The 19,485-nt window shown below is 53.5% G+C and overlaps 1 protein-coding gene across 3 annotated transcripts in view; it reads left to right on the top strand.

The window, feature by feature from the left end:
- Positions 1-19,485, top strand: part of LOC139228892 (pleckstrin homology domain-containing family G member 5-like) — a 126,692-nt gene that overhangs the window by 40,319 nt on the left and 66,888 nt on the right. For 2 of the 3 annotated variants that reach the window (XM_070860382.1, XM_070860383.1), the window contains exons 3-7: positions 7,446-7,575; positions 9,619-9,721; positions 10,299-10,359; positions 11,706-11,797; positions 13,649-13,785. In XM_070860382.1, the coding sequence (XP_070716483.1) occupies positions 7,446-7,575; positions 9,619-9,721; positions 10,299-10,359; positions 11,706-11,797; positions 13,649-13,785 (523 nt within the window). Of the gene's footprint in view, positions 1-7,445; positions 7,576-9,618; positions 9,722-10,298; positions 10,360-11,705; positions 11,798-13,648; positions 13,786-15,649; positions 15,771-19,485 lie in introns of those variants that run through there. The other variant, XM_070860384.1, reaches the window with a different exon arrangement.

Genomic DNA, 19,485 nt, shown 5'->3' with positions numbered 1-19,485 from the left:
TCTAACCCAGGGATCACTGGGCAGTGATCAGGAGCAGGAACCCTGGCTGATTCCCCCTCTCTCTAACCCAGGTGTCACTGGGCAGTGATCAGGAGCAGGAACCCTGGCTGATTTCCCCTCTCTCTAACCCAGGGATCACTGGGCAGTGATCAGGAGCAGGAACCCTGGCTGATTCCCCCTCTCTCTAACCCAGGGATCACTGGGCAGTGATCAGGAGCAGGAACCCTGGCTGATTTCCCCTCTCTCTAACCCAGGTGGCACTGGGCAGTGATCAGGAGCAGGAACCCTGGCTGATTTCCCCTCTCTCTAACCCAGGGATCACTGGGCAGTGATCAGGAGCAGGAACCCTGGCTGATTTCCCCTCTCTCTAACCCAGGGATCACTGGGCAGTGATCAGGAGCAGGAACCCTGGCTGATTTCCCCTCTCTCTAACCCAGGGTCACTGGGCAGTGATCAGGAGCAGGAACCCTGGCTGATTTCCCCTCTCTCTAACCCAGGGATCACTGGGCAGTGATCAGGAGCAGGAACCCTGGCTGATTCCCCCTCTCTCTAACCCAGGTGTCACTGGGCAGTGATCAGGAGCAGGAACCCTGGCTGATTTCCCCTCTCTCTAACCCAGGTGGCACTGGGCAGTGATCAGGAGCAGGAACCCTGGCTGATTCCCCCTCTCTCTAACCCAGGTGTCACTGGGCAGTGATCAGGAGCAGGAACCCTGGCTGATTTCCCCTCTCTCTAACCCAGGTGTCACTGGGCAGTGATCAGGAGCAGGAACCCTGGCTGATTTCTCCTCTCTGTAACCCAGGGGTCACTGGGCAGTGATCAGGAGCAGGAACCCTGGCTGATTTCTCCTCTCTCTAACCCAGGGGTCACTGGGCAGTGATCAGGAGCAGGAACCCTGGCTGATTGCCCCTCTCTCTAACCTCGGTATAAAAGATAAAAAGAGAGAATTACTCGCTCCTTTCACGACCTCAGGACATTCCAGAGCACTCAGCCAATGAAGTACTTTTGAAGTGTAGTCACTGTTGGACTGTAGGAAATGTGGCAACCAATGTGTGCACAGGAAGATCCCACAAACAGCAATGTGACAATGACCAGATAATCTGTTTTTAGTGCTGTTGATCGAAGGATATATACTGGCCAGGACATGAGAGAGAACTCCCCTGCTCTTCTTCGAATCGTGCCCTGGGATCTTTCGCATCCACTTGAGTGGGCAGACGGGACCTCGGTTTAACTTCTCATCCAAAAGTCGGCACCTCTGACAGTGCAGTGCCTCCTCAGTACTGCCCCTCCGACAGTGCAGTGTTCCCTCAGTACTGGTCCTCTGACAGTGCATTGCTCCCTCAGTACTGCTCCTCCGACAATGCAACGCTCCCTCAGTACTGCCCCTCCGACAGTGCAGCGCTCCCTCAGTACTGCCCCTCCGACAGTGCAGCGCTCCCTCAGTACTGCTCCTCCGACAGTGCAACGCTCCCTCAGTACTGCCCCTCCGACAGTGCAGTGCTCCCTCAGTACTGCTCCTCCGACAATGCAACGCTCCCTCAGTACTGCCCCTCCGACAGTGCAGTGCTCCCTCAGTACTGCTCCTCCGACATTGCGGCGCTCCCTCAGTAATGTCCCTCCGACAATGCAACGCTCCCTCAGTACTGCCCCTCCGACAGTGCATTGCTCCCTCAGTACTGCCCCTCCGACAGTGCAGCTCCCTCAGTACTGCCCTGGGAATGTCAGCTTAGATTTTTGTGCTATAGTATGGACAGGATCAGGCTTGAATTTAATGGCTGCTTATTCACGTCGGCCAGTTGGGTGCAATACCAGAGGGCAGGTTTCTGGTATTGGAGGGAGTGAGAATTCGTGCCTTCAGGAGAGGAGGGAGAAAACTAGAATAACAAGGGAGCCGAGAGCTTTAAGCTCAGCGTGAGTTTAGCAGTGGAAGGGTTAAAGGAGTAGAGTGCTTGCTCCGTGTCTGAGCGGGTCGCTCCTGAATAGATTGCAGCCAGACCTGGTGGCTGAGGGTGGGCCTGTTTGTAGAGCCGGTTGATATTCTGGGTGTGAGAGGGCTCTGCCCTGAGCACCATATTTACACAGCTGCCTGTTCCCTGTCCGCTGAGCGTTGAAACTGCTCCATTCTTTCCCTCCAGTTGCAGGCTCGAGCTCTGGGTTACAGCCCATCAATGCTCAGGTTAATTATAAAACTGGAGGATTTCTGACATCCACAGACCACCTCTACTGCCAAGCTGTGCAGCCTGCCCGCTGGGTGCCAGGTCCCCTGCCCTCCTCTACAAAGCGTGCATGAGGCTGAATCAGAGCTAAGTCTGCCCCTCTTCACTCCGATTATTACTGCAGACAATGGGTGGCAGCGGTCAAACACTCACTGACTGGCCCAGTCACCTCACCTCCAGCCAGTTACCCCAAACCACGAGAACACTCTGACCCACGACCTTTACAAGCAACCTCGAGGCAACATTTCCAGGCGGGAGAGGCGGAGAAGGCTCCGGGGGCTCGGCCGAAATGCCGGACGCTTCCCCACGGATATTTGCGGTGGATTCTCGGAGGATCCAATCCCACTGAGCGGGACATCCTGCTGAAGCGACGGCGACACAGATTGGCCATGCATTCCAACGCACGCTATTAACGCCTGATTTGCGTCACCTACCCAGCCGTATCAGTCATTCGAGATAACTCTGTGCTCGGGGAAGGGCAGCAATGGATGTGAAGAGCCAGCGGGCTTTTGGTGAAGGTTTACTTATCAGGTGATTTGGGTGCTTTATTTTCTGCTGTTGGTTACTGGGCCACCCGTCTACACTTGTGCCTTTTTGTTGTGGCTGCAATTCCCCCTCACACCCCAGTTGTACAGAAGGAACATTGAGCTCCGCATTGTGGATTCCCTTGTATCTTTTTTTTGGAAGAAGAGTAGGAAGAGCAGTGGAAGGGGATCGCGCAGCCAGCAATCACTCGCTGGAGCCCCCACACAGTATGCAGAGCGGGGCCCCCCTATCCGGTCATCCAGGAGCAGTGTGTGTGGAGACTGGGCTTCGGGAGGGAGTTGGACCACATGCTGCATCTTGACCCAGCCACCAGGTCGAGCAGTGCAGAGGGATTTTTACTCTCTATCTGACCCTTGCTGTACCTGCCCTGAGAGTGTTTTTTTGACACAGTGCAGAGGGAGCTTTACGCTGTATCTAACCTGTGCTATACCTGTCCTGGGAATGTTTAAGAGGACAGTATCGAGGGAGCTTGTTCGCAACAGTCTGTTTGCAAGCTAGGTGTCATATTTGACCCCGCAATGAGCTTCTGGCCACATTTAACTAAAACCGCCTTTTTCCACCTCCGTAACATTGCCCGCCTCTGCCCCTACCTCAGCTCTTCTGCTGCTGAAACCTTATCCATGCCCTTGTTACCTCTAGACTTGACTATTCCAACTCACTCCTGGCTGGCCTCCCACATTCTACACTACGTAACTTGAGGTCATCCAAAACTCGGCAGCCCATGTCTTAACTCACACCCGATGCCGTTCACCCATCACCCCCTGTGCTCGCTGACCTACATTGGCTCCCGGTTAAGCAACGCCTCGATTTCAAAATTCTCATCCTTGTTTACAAATCCCTCCATGGCCTCGCCCCTCCCTATCTCTGTAATCTCTTTTAGCCTCACGACCCCATGAGATATCTGCGTTCCTCAAATTCTGTCCTCTTGAGCTTCCCTGATTATAACTGCTCAATCATTGGTGGTTGTGCCTTCAGGTGCCTGGGCCCTAAGCTCTGGAACTCCCTCTCTAAACCTCTCCGCCTCTCTACCTCTCTTTCCTCCTTTAAGACACTCCTTAAAAGTTACCTCTTTGACCAAACTTTTGGTCATTTGCTGTAATTTCTTATTATGTGGCTCGGTGTTAAATTTATTTGTTTTGTCTTATAACACTACTGTGAAGCGCCTTGGGACGTTTTACTACGTTAAAGGCGCTATATAAATAAAATTTGTGTTGTTGTTGTTGTATCTAATCCATCCATGCTGTACCTGCCCTGGGAGTGTTTGACGGGACAGTGTAGAGGGAGTTTTACTCTATCTAACCCGTGCTGTACCTGCCCTGGGAGTGTTTGATGGGACAGTGTAGAGGGAGCTTTACTCTGTATCTAACCCGTGCTGTACCTGCCCTGGGAGTGTTTGACGGGACAGTGTAGAGGGAGCTTTACTCTTTCCTGGTTCGGGGGGTACTGGCCAGTTAATCTCCGCTTTGAGTTCAGCCTGTGAAGGAGGAGCTTTTCTTATCTGTTGCAAAACAGAAGGCCAGATCTTGATAAAAGGGAGAAAAGCTTTAAATGGGATATTAATTGGGGCAGGAAGTGGAAAGTTAGTGTGAGGTGCATAGACTCGTCCTATGATACTCAACTCAGAGCTCGACACAACAAATGGATTTAAAGGGCATTCCCAGCTGTATTTTGAAATTAAATTGATCTCTGGTCCTATCTCACATCAATAGTGGGGAAAATGTTGGAATCAATTATTAAAGATGTAATAGCAGCGCATTTGGAAAGCAGTGACAGGATCGGTCCAAGTCAGCATGGATTTATGAAAGGGAAATCATGCTTGACAAATCTTCTAGAATTTTTTGAGGATGTAACTAGTAGAGTGGACAAGGGAGAACCAGTGGATGTGGTGTATTTGGACTTTTAAAAGGCTTTTGACAAGGTCCCACACAAGAGATTAGTTTGCAAAATTAAGGCACATGATATTGGGGGTAATGTATTGACGTGGATAGAGAACTGGTTGGCAGACAGGAAGCAGAGAGTCGGGGTAAATGGGTCCTTCTCAGAAAGGCAGGCAGTGACTAGTGGGGTGCCGCAGGGTTCAGTGCTGGGACCCCAGCTCTTTAAAATACACATCAATGATTTAGATGAAGGAATTGAGTGTAATATCTCCAAGTTTGCAGATGGTACTAAGCTGGGTGGCGGTGTGAGCTGTGAGGAGGACGCTAAGAGGCTGCAGGATGACTTGGACAGGTTAGGTGAGTGGGCAAATGCATGGCAGATGCAGTATAATGTGGATAAATGTGAGGTTATCCACTTTGGTGGCAAAAACATGAAGGCAGAATATTATCTGAATGGCGGCAGATTAGGAAAAGGGGAGGTGCAGCGAGACCTGGGTGTCATGGTACATCAGTCATTGAAAGTTAGCATGCAGGTACAGCAGGCGGTGAAGAAGGCAAATGGTATGTTGGCCTTCATAGCTAGGGGATTTGAGTCTAGGAGCAGGGAGGTCTTACTGCAATTGTACAGGGCCTTGGTGAGGCCTCACCTGGAATATTGTGTTCAGTTTTGGTCTCCTAATCTGAGGAAGGACGTTCTTGCTATTGAGGGAGTGCAGCGAAGGTTCACCAGACTCAGGATGGCGGGACTGACACATGAGGAGAGACTGGATCGACTGGGCCTGTATTCTCTGAAGTTTAGAAGAATGAGAGGGGATCTCATAGAAACGTATAAAATTCTGACGGGACGGGACAGGTTAGATGCAGGAAAAATGTTCCCGATGTTGGGGAAAGTCCAGAACCAGGGGTCACAGTCTAAGGATAAGGGGTAAGTCAGTTAGGACCGAGATGAGGAGAAACTTCTTCACTCAGAGAGTTATTAACCTGTGGAATTCTCCACCATAGAGAGTTGTTGAAGCCAGTTTGTTGGATATATTCAAGAGGGAGTTAGATATGGCCCTTACGGCTAAAGGGATCAAGGGGTATGGAGAGAAAGCAGGAAAGGGGTACTGAGGTGAATGATCAGCCATGATCTTATTGAATGGCGGTGCAGGCTCGAAGGGCCGAATGGCCTACTCCTGCACCTATTTTCTATGTTTCTATCTCTCCCTCTTTGGCCCTTTACGGCTGTGCTCTGCTGCATCGCGCAGAGATACCGCACCCTGTCATGGGAACTGAAAGGAGGGAAGTTTTTGAAGCTATTTATTCAGGGGGAATAATTCCAATTTTCGCAGCATTTTGAGAGAGAGACAGACTCGGGTGAGGCTTATGTTATCCAGAAATCCGCGATCTGCACTCCTTATAATCTGAGAAAGTGGCTCTCAGCAAAACATCTCGTCAGGAAAGAGCGGTGAATTAAATGACTGAGTGGCCAGCTGTGGCTGGCTGGGAAGCAGCACGTGTTTGGGGGAAGTGGAAGTTTCACACTGAGTTCGTTTGAGGTTTGTAACTGTGGCAGAATGCCCAGCGTGTTAGCAAAGGCGCTTCCTGTTTCCCTGAGGTAGGTCGAGAACCTCAATAAGCATTAGTTGTGTCATACCTGCCTGAGTTAGATATGGCCCTTATGGCTGAAGGGATCAAGGGGTATGGAGTCTTTAATTCACTGCTCTTTCCTGAAGAGATGTTTTGCTGAGAGCCACTTTCGCAGATTATAAGGAGTGCAGATCGCGGATTTCTGGATAACATAAGCCTCACCTGAGTCTGTCTCTCTCTCAAAATTGGAATTATTCCCCCTGAATAAATAGCTTCAAAAACTTCCCTCCTTTCAGTTCCCATGACAGGGTGCGGTGTCTCTGCGCGATGCAGCAGAACACAGCCGTAAAGGGCCAAAGAGGGAGAGATAGAAACATAGAAACATAGAAAATAGGTGCAGGAGCCGGCCATTCGGCCCTTCGAGCCTGCACCACCATTCAATAAGATCATGGCTGATCATGCACCTCAGTACCCCTTTGCTGCCTGTACCAGATGTATGTAACCAGCAGCTTCATCGTCTGCTCATGTTAACGTGACTGTGTGTTTCAGCTGGGCAGCTAGTCGATGTGACAGCTGTAACTGGGGTACCATGGCTGTGTCCATTGTTCAAATCTTGGTAGAAGCTGAATTTTAACCAAAAGAGTTGTGTCCATTCTAATAACGGGCTCTGGGGTATGGTGAGGACAGTGATGGACTGAAGCACTCCTCTCAGCTGGGAGGCGGCAGGCATGGCCCAAGTTTAGTCTCAACTTTCAGCAAAATTGCAGATGAAATCCTGAGCTCACCAAGAGAGGGAGAGAACCCGCACTTTGCGAATATCTTTTCCTCTTCACACACACACAGTTCTACACACACACAAACCTCAGCAAGGATATATTGGGCTTTGAGAGGTGTTTTGCTCCGTGTTTGGCGGGTTGCTCCGTCTTTGGCGTGTTCCGTGTTTGGCGTGTTCCGTGTTTGGCATGTTGCTCCATGTTTAGCGGGTTGCTCCGAGTTTGTCGTGCTCCGTGTTTGGCGTGTTGCTCCGTGTTTGGCGTGCTGCTCCGTGTTTCGCGTGTTGGTCCGTGTTTGGCACGATGCTCCGTATTTAGCGTGTTGCTCCAGGTTTGGCGTGTTGTTCCATGTTTGGCGTGTTGCTCCGTGTTTGACGTGCTGCTCCAGGTTTGGCGTGTTGTTCCATGTTTGCCGTGTTGCTCTGTGTTTGCTGTGTTACTAACAGTATCCCTCTTTTTTTCAGGTGTGTCACCATGGCGATTGTCAGGAGATTAACAACCAAACTCCACTGAATCTCTGTGCATCATGTGACAGCAAACTCCATGACACGATGCACTTTGACCGGCACATCCGCTTTGACCTCCCACCTCAAGGTCAGCCCCTCGTTCCCTGACCTCTTTCTTCCACCTTTACATTTCTCACTTTGTTTGATTTGCTGTGTTTCGCTGACTGCATTGGCAAGATTCCTGATGCCGGTCTTAGTGCCGTCAGTATCACAGGATTGGGATCTTGGTGGGTGTGGAGCTAGAATCGACCAGGAGGAAGCAATCTGCCCCCGTGGGTTTCCTGCAGGCATTGCCGCCTCGACTGTGACCCTGTCACCCTGACACCCTGACACCCAGTCACCCAGTCACCCAGTCACCCAGTCACCCAGTCACTCAGTCACTCAGTCACTCAGTCACCCTGTCACCCAGTTGCCCTGTGACCCTGTGACGCACTGACCCAGTCATCCTATCACGCAGTGACCCAGTCGTCCTGTGACCCTGTCATGCAGTGACCCAGTCACCCTGTGACCCTGTCACGCAGTGACCCAGTCGTCCTGTGACCCTGTGACGCACTGACCCAGTCGTCCTGTGACCCTGTCACGCAGTGACCCAGTCACCCTGTGACCCTGTCACGCAGTGACCCAGTCACCCTGTGACCTTGTCACGCAGTGACCCAGTCGTCCTTTGACCCTGTCACGCAGTGACCCAGTCACCCTGTGACCCTGTCACGCAGTGACCCAGTCGTCCTGTGACCCTGTGACGCACTGACCCAGTCACCCTGTGACCCTGTCACGCAGTGACCCAGTCACCCTGTGACCCTGTGACGCACTGACCCAGTCGTCCTGTGACCCTGTCACGCAGTGACCCAGTCACCCTGTGACGCACTGACCCAGTCACCCTGTGACCCTGTCACGCAGTGACCCAGTCACCCTGTGACCCTGTCACGCAGTGACCCAATCACCCTGTGACCCTGTCACGCAGTGACCCAGTCACCCTGTGACCCTGTCACGCACCGACCCAGTCACCCTGTGACGCACTGACCCAGTCACCCTGTGACCCTGTCACGCAGTGATCTTGTCATCCAGATGTCACAGGGACTCACTGCCAGGTGCACTGCAGAGTTTCCGGAGTGAGTTCGAGGTGACTGTTACACATGAACAAGGCCCTAAATAAACCAGCCCTGCTTCTCTCAACACCAACTTGTATTAATATAGCGCCTTTAACATAGCAAAACGCCCCAAGGCGCTTCACAGGGGTGTTACAAAACAAAATTTGACACCAAGGCACATAAGGAGAAATTAGGGCAGGTGACCAAAAGCTTGGTCAAAGAGGTAAGTTTTAAGGAGTGAAAGAAGGAGAAGAGAGAGGTGGAGAGGTTTAGGGAGGGAATTCCAGAGCTTGGGTCTTTGCAGCTGAAGGCTCGGCCACCAATGGTGGAGCGATTAAAACCTGGGATGCTCAATAGGCCAGAATTAGAGGAGCACAGACATCTCGGGGGTGAGGGTGGGAGGTGGGGGGAATGGGTTGTGGGGCTGAAGGAGATTACAGAGATGGGAGAGGTGAGGCCATGGAGGAATTTGAAAACAAAGATGAGATTTTTTTACATCGAGGCGTTGCTTAACTGGGAGCCAATGTCGGTCAGCGAGCACAGGGGTGATGGACGAACGGGACTTGGTGTGAGTTAGGACAGTGGGGTTTTGGATGACCTCAAGTTGACATACGGTAGAACGTGGGAAGCGAACTAGGAGTGCATTGGAACAACTACTTACATTTATATGGTGTGTTTAACGTGGTAAAACATTCCGAGTCGCTTCACAGGAGCGTAATCAGAAAAATTTGACACCATGCCCCATAAGGAGATGTTAGGACAGGTGACCAAAAGCTTGGTCAAAGAGTTAGGTTTTATGGAGCTATTTAAAGGAGGAGAGAGAGACAGAGAGGTTTGGGGAGGGAATTCCAGAGCTTAGGCCACGACAGCTGAAGGCACAGCTGTCAATGGTGGAGCGATGGAAATCGGGGATGGACAAGAGGCCAGAATTGCAGGAGTGAAGAGATCTCGGAGGGTTGTAGGGCTGGAGGAGGTTACAGAGATAGGGAGGGCTGAGGTCATGGAGGGATTTGAAAACACCTAACTTCCTGTTGTTGCCACAGGATCCGTTTTGGCCAGGAATGTCTCAACACGGTCATGCCCACCTCGGACCAGAACATCATCCGACAGGGAGGAAGATGATGAGTGCGGGATGGATGGAAAGAGGTAAAAGGTTGTCAGAAATCTGTCCAGGACTAGGCTGATGGGAACTGGTTCTGTTTAACCTAAGAACCAGGGATTTAAACTTGTGACTTCATTGAATATTCCAGCAACATTTCACCTAAAACCACTTGTTTTATTTTAAGCAATGCCGTCAAAACTTTGAGCGCATACCCTTTGGTCCAGACAGTGAGTGCGTCTGATTACGTTCCTCTAACAGGATTGACCTTGCCCACACGCTCAACATTTCAGTGTGTTATGGTCTGTGTTGGCCCTAACCGTGAGCTTTGAACCCATGCCAGCCCCTGCCCACGATGCCAGCTCCCAGTAACCACCCACATCCCTCCCAGCTGGTCCTGTGGGGCAACAGGCGCAGTCACCCAATAGTGCACAGGAGGTCCCACAGAGTGTCGGGAAACCGGTCTCTGCCCGGGATTCCTCACATGCGACTCCCGAACATCGACGGGCTCATCTGGGACTGAGGGTGAGGGGAGACTGTGGGTGGGTCTGTGTCAGTGCGAGTGGTGCGATGTGGTGTATTTATGGTAATACATGTTCTCACTGAATTCTCCCGATCCCACAGTGACAAGAGGAATTCTGCACTGAAGTTGAGCAAGAAGAAAGCTCGCCGGCGACACACAGACGTAAGAATCACCATCAGATCATACTGTGTTCAATATCATTGGGGAGAATCTGCCCCGGACCCTCCCATCTCCGCCAGACCCCTTCCAATCTCCCCCAGATCCCCCAAATCTCCTCCCCGCCCCCCCAGCCCGAATCTCCTCCCGGACTCCACAATCTCTCCCGGACCCGCCTTCAATTTCTGTGTGGGGCAGTGTGAGTGCAGTACAGAGTAAAGCTCCCTCTACACTGTCTTGAGGTGCTCAGCGCCCTCCCGGATGCTCTTCCTCCAATTAGGGCAGGCCTGGGCCAGGGATTCCCAGGGATTTGCATTAAACAGTTCCAGGGCAGGTCCAGCAAGGGTTAGATACAGAGTAAAGCTCCCTCTACACTGTCCCGTCAAACACTCCCAGGGTAGGCTCAGCACGGGTTAGATACAGAGTAAAGCTCCCTGTATACTGTCCCATCAAACACTCCCAGGGCAGGTACAGCACGGGTTAGATACAGAGTAAAGCTCCCTCTACACTATCCCATCAAACACTCCCAGGGTAGGTACAGAGCGGGTTAGATACAGAGTAAAGCTCCCTCTACACTGTCCCATCAAACACTCCCAGGGTAGTCCAGCATGGGTTAGATACAGAGTAAAGCTCCCTCTACACTGTCCCGTCAAACACTCTCAGGGCAGGTACAGAGTGGGTTAGATACAGAGTAAAGCTCCCTCTACACTGTCGTATCAAACACTCTCAGGGCAGGTACAGCACGGGTTAGATACAGAGTAAAGCTCCCTCTACACTGTCGTATCAAACACTCTCAGGTTAGGTCCAGCACAGGTTAGATACAGAGTAAAGCTCCCTCTACACTGTCCCGTCAAACACTCTCAGGGCAGGTACAGAGCGGGTTAAATACAGAGTAAAGCTCCCTCTACATTGTCCCATCAAACACTCCCAGGGCAGGTACAGAGCGGGTTAAATACAGAGTAAAGCTCCCTCTACACTGAGAGTGACTGAATGAGTTTCCCACATTGATCCTGAACTTATCGCAGTTTTGTGCTATCGACCCGTTCTCTCACTGGTGTTTAGTTGAGACGCCCGTGCTGTGTTGATGCAAGCTGGAGAGAAAGGACTTTGTGCTGTTAGTGGGGACTGGCTCTAAAGCTTGTACTGGAAGTTATTTTTGAGCTAACTGACTCCAGTACCCGGCACTAAAGATTATCTGTTGAGGTTGCGAGTGCGGGAAGCGGTGGGATTATTGATTAACGATTCTGTGCCCTGCGCTCGGGTCTAGTGTGTCTCTGTGCTGCCAGGGAATCTCCCAGTTCCTGCCCTCCTGTGTGGCTCCCTGGTGCTGACTATCTCTCCTGGTTCCACAGGATCCTAGTAAGGAATGTTTCACTCTGAAGTTTGATTTGAATGTCAACATTGAGACAGAGATCGTCCCTGCGATGAAGAAAAGGACTCTGGGGTAAGTCCGAGGGTCTCTCGCTGTCTCCCTAATCTGCCAGGCTATCCCGAGAGTGCTGACTCTCGCTGGGTCCCTCTGATACAGTGACTCAATGCAGACAACACTCCGGTTATTGACCCACCAGAGTCGTCACACCTGATGTCCGCATCCTGGCAGTAAACCAGGCTAGGGATTGAACACTGGACCTTCCCTCTGTGTGTGATTCAGCCGTCCTTTACTGAAAGGCAGTAAATAGGAGTTTTATGCACTTGATGATTTGCTCACATCGAAAGAATTCATATCAATTCTGTCACCTTCCTACACACAATGGAGCACCTCGGGCATTGCTGAGGATGACCAGCGATGGAGAGAGCAATGACGGTACAGATTCCACTGAGTGCTGGAGTCCCAGCGTTACCTGGCCCAGCATTACCGGGTCCTGTCCCGGCGTTACCGGGCCCTGTCCCAGCTTTACCGGGGCCTGTCCCAGCGTTACCGGGGCCCTGTCCCAGCATTACCAGGCCCTGTCCCAGCATTACCAGGCCCTGTCCCAGCATTACCAGGGCCCTGTCCCAGCATTACCAGGGCCCTGTCCCAGCTTTACCAGGCCCTGTCCCAGCATTACCAGGGCCCTGTCCTAGCGTTACCGGGCCCTGTCCCAGCGTTACCGGGTCCCTTGCTCAGCATTACCGGGGCCCTATCCCAGCGTTACCGGGACCTTGTCCCAGCGTTACCAGGGCCCTGTCCCAGCATTAACGGGGCCCTATCCCAGCGTTACCGGGGCCTTGTCCCAGCATTAACGGGGCCCTGTCCCAGCGTTACCGGGGCCTTGTCCCAGCGTTACCGGGGCCTTGTCCCAGTGTTACCGGGGCCCTGTCCCAGCATTACCGGGGCCCTGTCTCAGCGTTACCGGGGCCTTGTCCCAGCGTTACTGGGGCTCTGTCCCAGCGTTACCGGGGCCTTGTCCCAGCGTTACCGGGGCCCTGTCCCAGCATTACCGGGGCCTTGTCCCAGCATTACCGGGGCCTTGTCCCAGCGTTACCGGGGCCCTGTCCCAGCGTTACCGGGGCCTTGTCCCAGCGTTACCGGGGCCCTGTCCCAGCGTTACTGGGGCTCTGTCCCAGCGTTACCGGGGCCCTGTCCCAGCATTACCGGGGCCCTGTCCCAGCATTACCGGGGCTCTGTCCCAGCGTTACCGGGGCCCTGTCCCAGCGTTACCGGGGCCTTGTCCCAGCGTTACCGGGGCCTTGTCCCAGCGTTACCGGGGCCCTGTCCCAGCGTTCCCGGGGCCCTGTCCCAGCGTTACCGGGGCCTTGTCCCAGCGTTACCGGGGCCTTGTCCCAGCGTTACCGGGGCCCTGTCCCAGCGTTCCCGGGGCCCTGTCCCAGCGTTACCGGGGCCTTGTCCCAGCATTACCGGGGCCCTGTCCCAGCGTTACCGGGGCCTTGTCCCAGCGTTACTGGGGCCCTGTCCCAGCGTTCCCGGGGCCCTGTCCCAGCGTTACCGGGGCCTTGTCCCAGCGTTACTGGGGCTCTGTCCCAGCGTTACTGGGGCCTTGTCCCAGCGTTACCGGGGCCCTGTCCCAGCGTTCCCGGGGCCCTGTCCCAGCGTTACCGGGGCCTTATCCCTGCGTTACCGGGGCCCTGTCCCAGCATTACCGGGGCCCTGTCCCAGCGTTCCCGGGCCTTGTCCCAGCTGATATTTCGAGTTTTCCTCTGTATTGTTGCTCTGATATCTTTGCAGGACACCGCGTAAAGTAAAATAGGTCGTGCCAATCTGAGCAGCACTGATTGAGCCCGAGTTCCGCCTGTGAATGAATCGGCGCTGCAGGATTTTCATTACATCCCTGAACTGTGTGTTTTTCTTGTGCAGGGAGGCACTGCTGCCAGTGTTCGAAAGGAAAGGCATTGAGTTGAACCAGGTGGAGGTTTTCTTGGACCATTCTTACACGCCTCTACCTCTGAACTTTGAGGCATATCGGTTTGGGGGACACTACCTGAAAGTAAAAGGTAGGTGGTTTATTGGGGGGCTGCTGGTGATGTCTTCGCATCGAGAGCTGCCCAGGGCTGATGGGCAATGTTGGGACTGCACTCGGCACTGGGTCCAGGTGGTGCTGCATGCACCACACTGTTAGAGAGCAAGAACTCATGCCCCATCATCCTGGGCTGGGTTCAGAAGCAGGCCTCCAATGTTGCCGAGTTGACGCACGTTATGACCGCTGAAGGCACCGTTCATATCTGCACCGCGCCCAGCTATAGGTTCCAGCCTTGATCCTCGGTCTCTGCTCGGTTAGCTTCTCTCCAGCACCGATGTTGGGGGAGGGGCCACTTTTGGTCTCGGTACTCCGAGTTTAGGGGAAGAGTCAGCCAGGGTTCAGGCTCCTGATCGCTGTCCATGGCTCTGGCTGGAAAATGAACCAAGCTGGATTGAGAAGTGGTTTAGAAAGAGAAATGTAAAGACAATGAAAAACTAAAACTCTGACCCGGGGACTTGTGGAGCTGTCAGAAACTTGCGTTCTGTCCTGTTCACACTGTGAGACAGGGCCTGGAGGAGCAAACTCTGGGAACAATCTCCGATTTGTTGATGACACCAATTTCCAGGGTCATTGCAGGTAAACTGACAGCTGGATCAGTGAACTAGCAAGAGAACAACATCTGGGTTGTAATGTCGATAAACATGAACGAATGCTTCATATGCATGAAGTCAGGAGGATGGACTAAAGCTCAGGGTGGAGTGTGTGGTGTATGTAGCACACAAATCACTGACTCCACACGGTCTGGTGTAAGTCTAACTGCTGTGACCTTCGTCCTTTATTGTTCAGCTCCAGAGTGCCTCCCAGGTGTGGTGGTCACCCTTATATAGTCCTTATTACAGGTACTACCAGGGTTTCCCACCGCAGCGCCCTCTGTGGTGTGGCATAGTACTTACATTACATTTAAGGTACTGGGACGATACACACATCATTACATAACATCACACTTGTCCAACGGAAGGCAGGTGGGCATAGACAGTGCGTTAGTATGGTACATATTATCTGGTACATTAACTGGTTATTGACTGGTAGCGGAACCTTGATTTCCTTGTTAACCGTCATCATTAATTGTACTTCATCCATTATTTTACACAAATACAGTGGCCATTCAGCATAAAAAAAGTGATTCTTATTATAAATTCACTATCTCACATTAACATAGCTCATTTTAGACTCGCTCTGCTAAACAGAAGTCCTTTGTGGGGACTACCTCTTTGTAAGGCCCTTTTAAGGCTCCCGGGTGCATTTCCTCTTTAAGGCGCCATCTTTGATGCAGGAGGATTCCACGAGGCTTCTCCTTGGGCGCCGCCATCTTTGATGCTCTGCAGCTGCGACACGATGCCGCCGCCATCTTCTTCTCCGCCGCTCCGAATGCCCTCCGCCGTCACAGCCTCCGCTGCCACCCGACTTGCCGCCTCTCCAGCGGCCGTCGTGGCCTCTCCAGCGGCCGCACTTGCCGCGTCCCCCGCAGCCTCCGTAGCGGCCTCCCCTGCGGCTGCCATGGCCGCTGCCGCCCGACGCTACCAGCTCCTCGGCGGGGCCCACCCAACGGCCTCTTCCTCTGCGGGGCCCTTCCGAACCGCCGGCCCCTGGATCCCTCAGTGCCCCGCTCGCAACGCCCCGCCGGCTCAACCCCCACCCCCCTGGGCCCCTCTGTGCAGGGCTGCTTGCCTGTGGGGTCTGGGGCTGCAGGGTCTCTGTGTGAGATCCGGGCCTGGGGCTTGCCTGTGGGGGCTGGGGCTGCAAGGTCTCTGTGAGAGATCCGGGCCTGGTGCTTGCCTGTGGGTGGATTGAGGCTGCAGCTCCAGCTCGGTCGGCGCTGCTCTCTGGGGACCCGGGGCACGGCAGCACCCCGGGGAGCAGCAGCCTGTGGAGGAATGAAGTTTTCCCAGCTCCCACGGACCTTCCCCATCCACCTCCGGCCGAGGAGTGTCGGCCCATCGCCTGCAACGACCCACAAAGGTAAAGCGTGCGTCTCGTCCCCGTGGGATACCAGCACCATCGCTCTGCCGAGAACAGGTATTAGTTCCCTGGTGTAGGTACGCAGCTTCGCCGTGACCGGGACCAGCTTGGGTCGTGCAGCTGGGTTAATCCACAGTTTATCAAAAGTTCTCCGACTCATCAACGACGGACCCGAGCCCGTGTCCACTTCCATACTCACTGGGACTCCGTTGATTCTTACTTCCCTTATCACTGGGGGCGAATCGTCGGTACACGTATACAGTCCAAGCACCTCATCTTCTTCTACCTGCTCCTCGCTGAACAGTGGATCATCCCCCATCTCCTCAGCCACAAGGTGAGTCTGATTTATTTTACACATACGCTGAAGGTGGCCTTTAACGTGGCAGGTATTGCACGTGTACTCCGCAAACCTGCACCGGTGAGCTCCATGGCTTCCTCCACAGCGCCAGCATGGTGCTGCTTGATTGGCCCCCCTCGGCGGACTCTGAGCTTCAGGATCCCGAGGTCCGTGCTCTCTGCCCCGGCCAGAGCCACGTTCTGCAGTTTTGTCCGTGGTGGGCGCTATCCTGTGGACAGTGCCTGCCGGGTTCGAGACTATGTGGATCATTTGCTTGGTGCTGCAAGTCGAGGTCATATGTGCCCGGCTGATGGCGATGGCCTTTGTCAGAGTGACTGTGGGTTCCGTGGCCAGCAGCTTGTGAAGGAGGCCCTCGTGGCCAATCCCCATAACGAAAACGTCCCGCAAAGCCTCGTCAAGGTGTGCCCCAAAATCACACGGCGCCGCGAGTCTCCTGAGGTTCGCAGCATATTTGTTGACATCCTGGCCCTCAGATCTGCAGTGATGGTAAAATTTGTATCTGGCCGTGAAGATGCTCTCCTTCGGTTTCAGCTGGTCACGAATGAGTTCAGTCAGCTCCTCGTATGACTTGTCCCTGGCGCTCCCAGGTGCCAGCAAATCCCTGACGAGACAGTAAACCTCATCTCCACAACTGGAGAGCAATATCGCCTTACGCTTCTCTCTCGGTGCGTATGTGTCCTCCGTCAGGTCATTTGCTGTGAAGTAGTACTCGAGCCTTTCCGTAAAGGCCTCCCAATCATTGCCCACGGTAAAATCCTTTAGCGAGCCCAGAGTAGCCATGGTTGCGTGGAGTTCGTCCGCTTCCTCGTTGCCAATGTGGTGTATGTAACATACAAATCACTGACTCCACACGGTCTGGTGTAAGTCTAACTGCTGTGACCTTCGTCCTTTATTGTTCAGCTCCAGAGTGCCTCCCAGGTGTGGTGGTCACCCTTATATAGCCCTTGTTACAGGTACTACCAGGGTTTCCCACCGCAGCGCCCTCTGTGGTGTGGCATAGTACTTACATTACATTTAAGGTACTGGGACGACACACACATCATTACATAACATCGTGTGTGACTTAACCCGTCCCTCCATATCCGGGAGTGAACCTAGAGTGAAAGTGGGCCTGGTCTTACTCTGGTTCAGGTACTAAGGGCCTCTTTATGGATCGAGATCCTAATTGAAGAGGCCACAGAAAGGCTGCCTCCTCCTGGGACTCGCTGATCTGGGCCAAGTGACTGTGTTTACCAGGAGCTGCATTCTGAGCCCATTGAGGACATTCCTGGTTCTGAGGATGTTGGATGAGTTCAAACTCGCTCCATATTCTTCCAATCTGAAAAACAATATTTGGGCTGGGAGGGACCACTCCAGGCAGGTTAACCCCAACCGAGACGTGTCCAGACCAGATTTCCATACATTTATGTCACCCAGTATCAGCATCAAACACTCCCCGGGCTGGTACAGGGGGTTAGATACAGAGTAAAGCTCCCTCTACACTGTCCCATCAAACACTCCCAGGGCAGGTACAGCACGGGTTAGATACAGAGTAAAGCTCCCTCTACACTGTCCCATCAAACACTCCCAGGGCAGGTACAGCACGGGTTAGATACAGAGTAAAGCTCCCTCTACACTGTCCCATCAAACACTCCCAGGGCAGGTACAGCACGGGTTAGATACAGAGTAAAGCTCCCTCTGCACTGTCCCATCAAACACTCCCTGGGCAGGTACAGCACGGGTTAGATACAGAGTAAAGCTCCCTCTACACTGTCCCATCAAACACTCTGGGGCAGGTCCAGCACGGGTTAGATACAGAGTAAAGCTCCCTCTACACTGTCCCATCAAACACTCCCAGGGCAGGCACAGCACGGGTTAGATACAGAGTAAAGCTCCCTCTACACTGTCCCATCAAACACTCCCAGGGCAGGTACAGCACGGGTTAGATACAGAGTAAAGCTCCCTCTACACTGCCCCATCAAACACTCCCAGGGCAGGTACAGCACGGGTTAGATACAGAGTAAAGCTCCCTCTACACTGTCCCATCAAACACTCCCAGGGCAGGTAAGATGCTGAGTAAATGAGCTGAAAATCAGGGTAGTGAGAGAGTGGGGTAAGGTTTTCAAGTGTGAAAGAGAATTTTGGAATCGATGTATTAGATAGTTGGTGTGGACAATGAGTCAGTTTTCTGCTGAAGGTGGAAGTGCGGCTCTTAAAGGGTTAATCCCAGGCTGTATTGAGTCGGAGTTGTTGAGAAATTGCCCTGCACAGTCAGTCTCTGGCTGCACCCTGGTACACCTCCAGGGCTGGATGATACACGCAGGGTCCGTAATACAGGCCCGGCTCAGCACACACTGTGACATTTCACAGGTAGAATCAACAATACCAGGATCAGCGGCCAGTGAGACAGAGGGAGAGAGAGAGAGAGAGACAGGGGGAGAGAGAGAGAGGACAGGGGGAGAGAGAGAGACAGGGGGAGAGAGAGAGAGGGGGAGAGAGAGAGAGGGGGAGAGAGAGAGAGAAACGGGGAGAGAGAGAGAGAGCGAGGGGGAGAGAGAGAGAAGGGGAGAAAGAGAGGACAGGGGGAGAGAGAGAGAGACAGGGGGAGAGAGAGACAGGACAGGGGGAGAGAGAGAGAGACAGGGGGAGAGAGAGAGATGGGGAGAGAGAGAGGGGACAGGGGGAGAGAGAGAGAGACAGGGGGAGAGAGAGAGAGACGGGGTGAGAGAGAGGGGACAGAGGGAGAGAGAGGGGACAGAGGGAGAGAGAGGGGACGGGGGAGAAAGAGAGAGACAGGGGCAGAGAGAGAGAGACAGGGGCAGAGAGAGAGAGACAGGGGGAGAGAGAGAGAGACAGGGGGAGAGAGAGGGGACAGGGGGAGAGAGAGATACGGAGAGAGAGAGAGAGGGGACAGGGGGAGAGAGAGAGATGGGGAGAGAGAGAGAGGGGACAGAGGGAGAGAGAGGACAGGGGGAGAGAGAGAGAGAGAGGGAGAGAGAGAGAGACGGGGGAGAGAGAGAGAGACAGGGGGAGAGAGAGGGGACAGGGGGAGAGAGAAAGGGGACAGGGGGAGAGAGAGAGAGACAGGGGGAGAGAGAGAGAGACAGGGAGAGAGAAAGAGGGGACAGGGGGAGAGAGAGAGAGAGACAGGGGGAGAGAGAGAGAGACAGGGGGAGAGAGAGAGGGGACAGGGGGAGAGAGAGGGGACAGGGGAGAGAGAGAGGAGACAGGGGGAGAGAGAGAGACAGGGGGAGAGAGAGAGGACAGGGGGAGCGAGAGAGAAGACAGGGGGAGAGAGAGAGAGACAGGGGGAGAGAGAGAGGACAGGGGGAGAGAGAGAGGGACAGGGGGAGAGAGAGAGGACAGGGGGAGAGAGAG

Source organism: Pristiophorus japonicus, chromosome 18 (assembly GCF_044704955.1).
Source record: "Pristiophorus japonicus isolate sPriJap1 chromosome 18, sPriJap1.hap1, whole genome shotgun sequence".
NCBI lineage: Eukaryota > Metazoa > Chordata > Chondrichthyes > Pristiophoridae > Pristiophorus > Pristiophorus japonicus.
The sequence above is the reverse complement of the archived record's forward strand: the minus strand, read 5'-3'. Positions and strand labels throughout refer to the sequence as shown.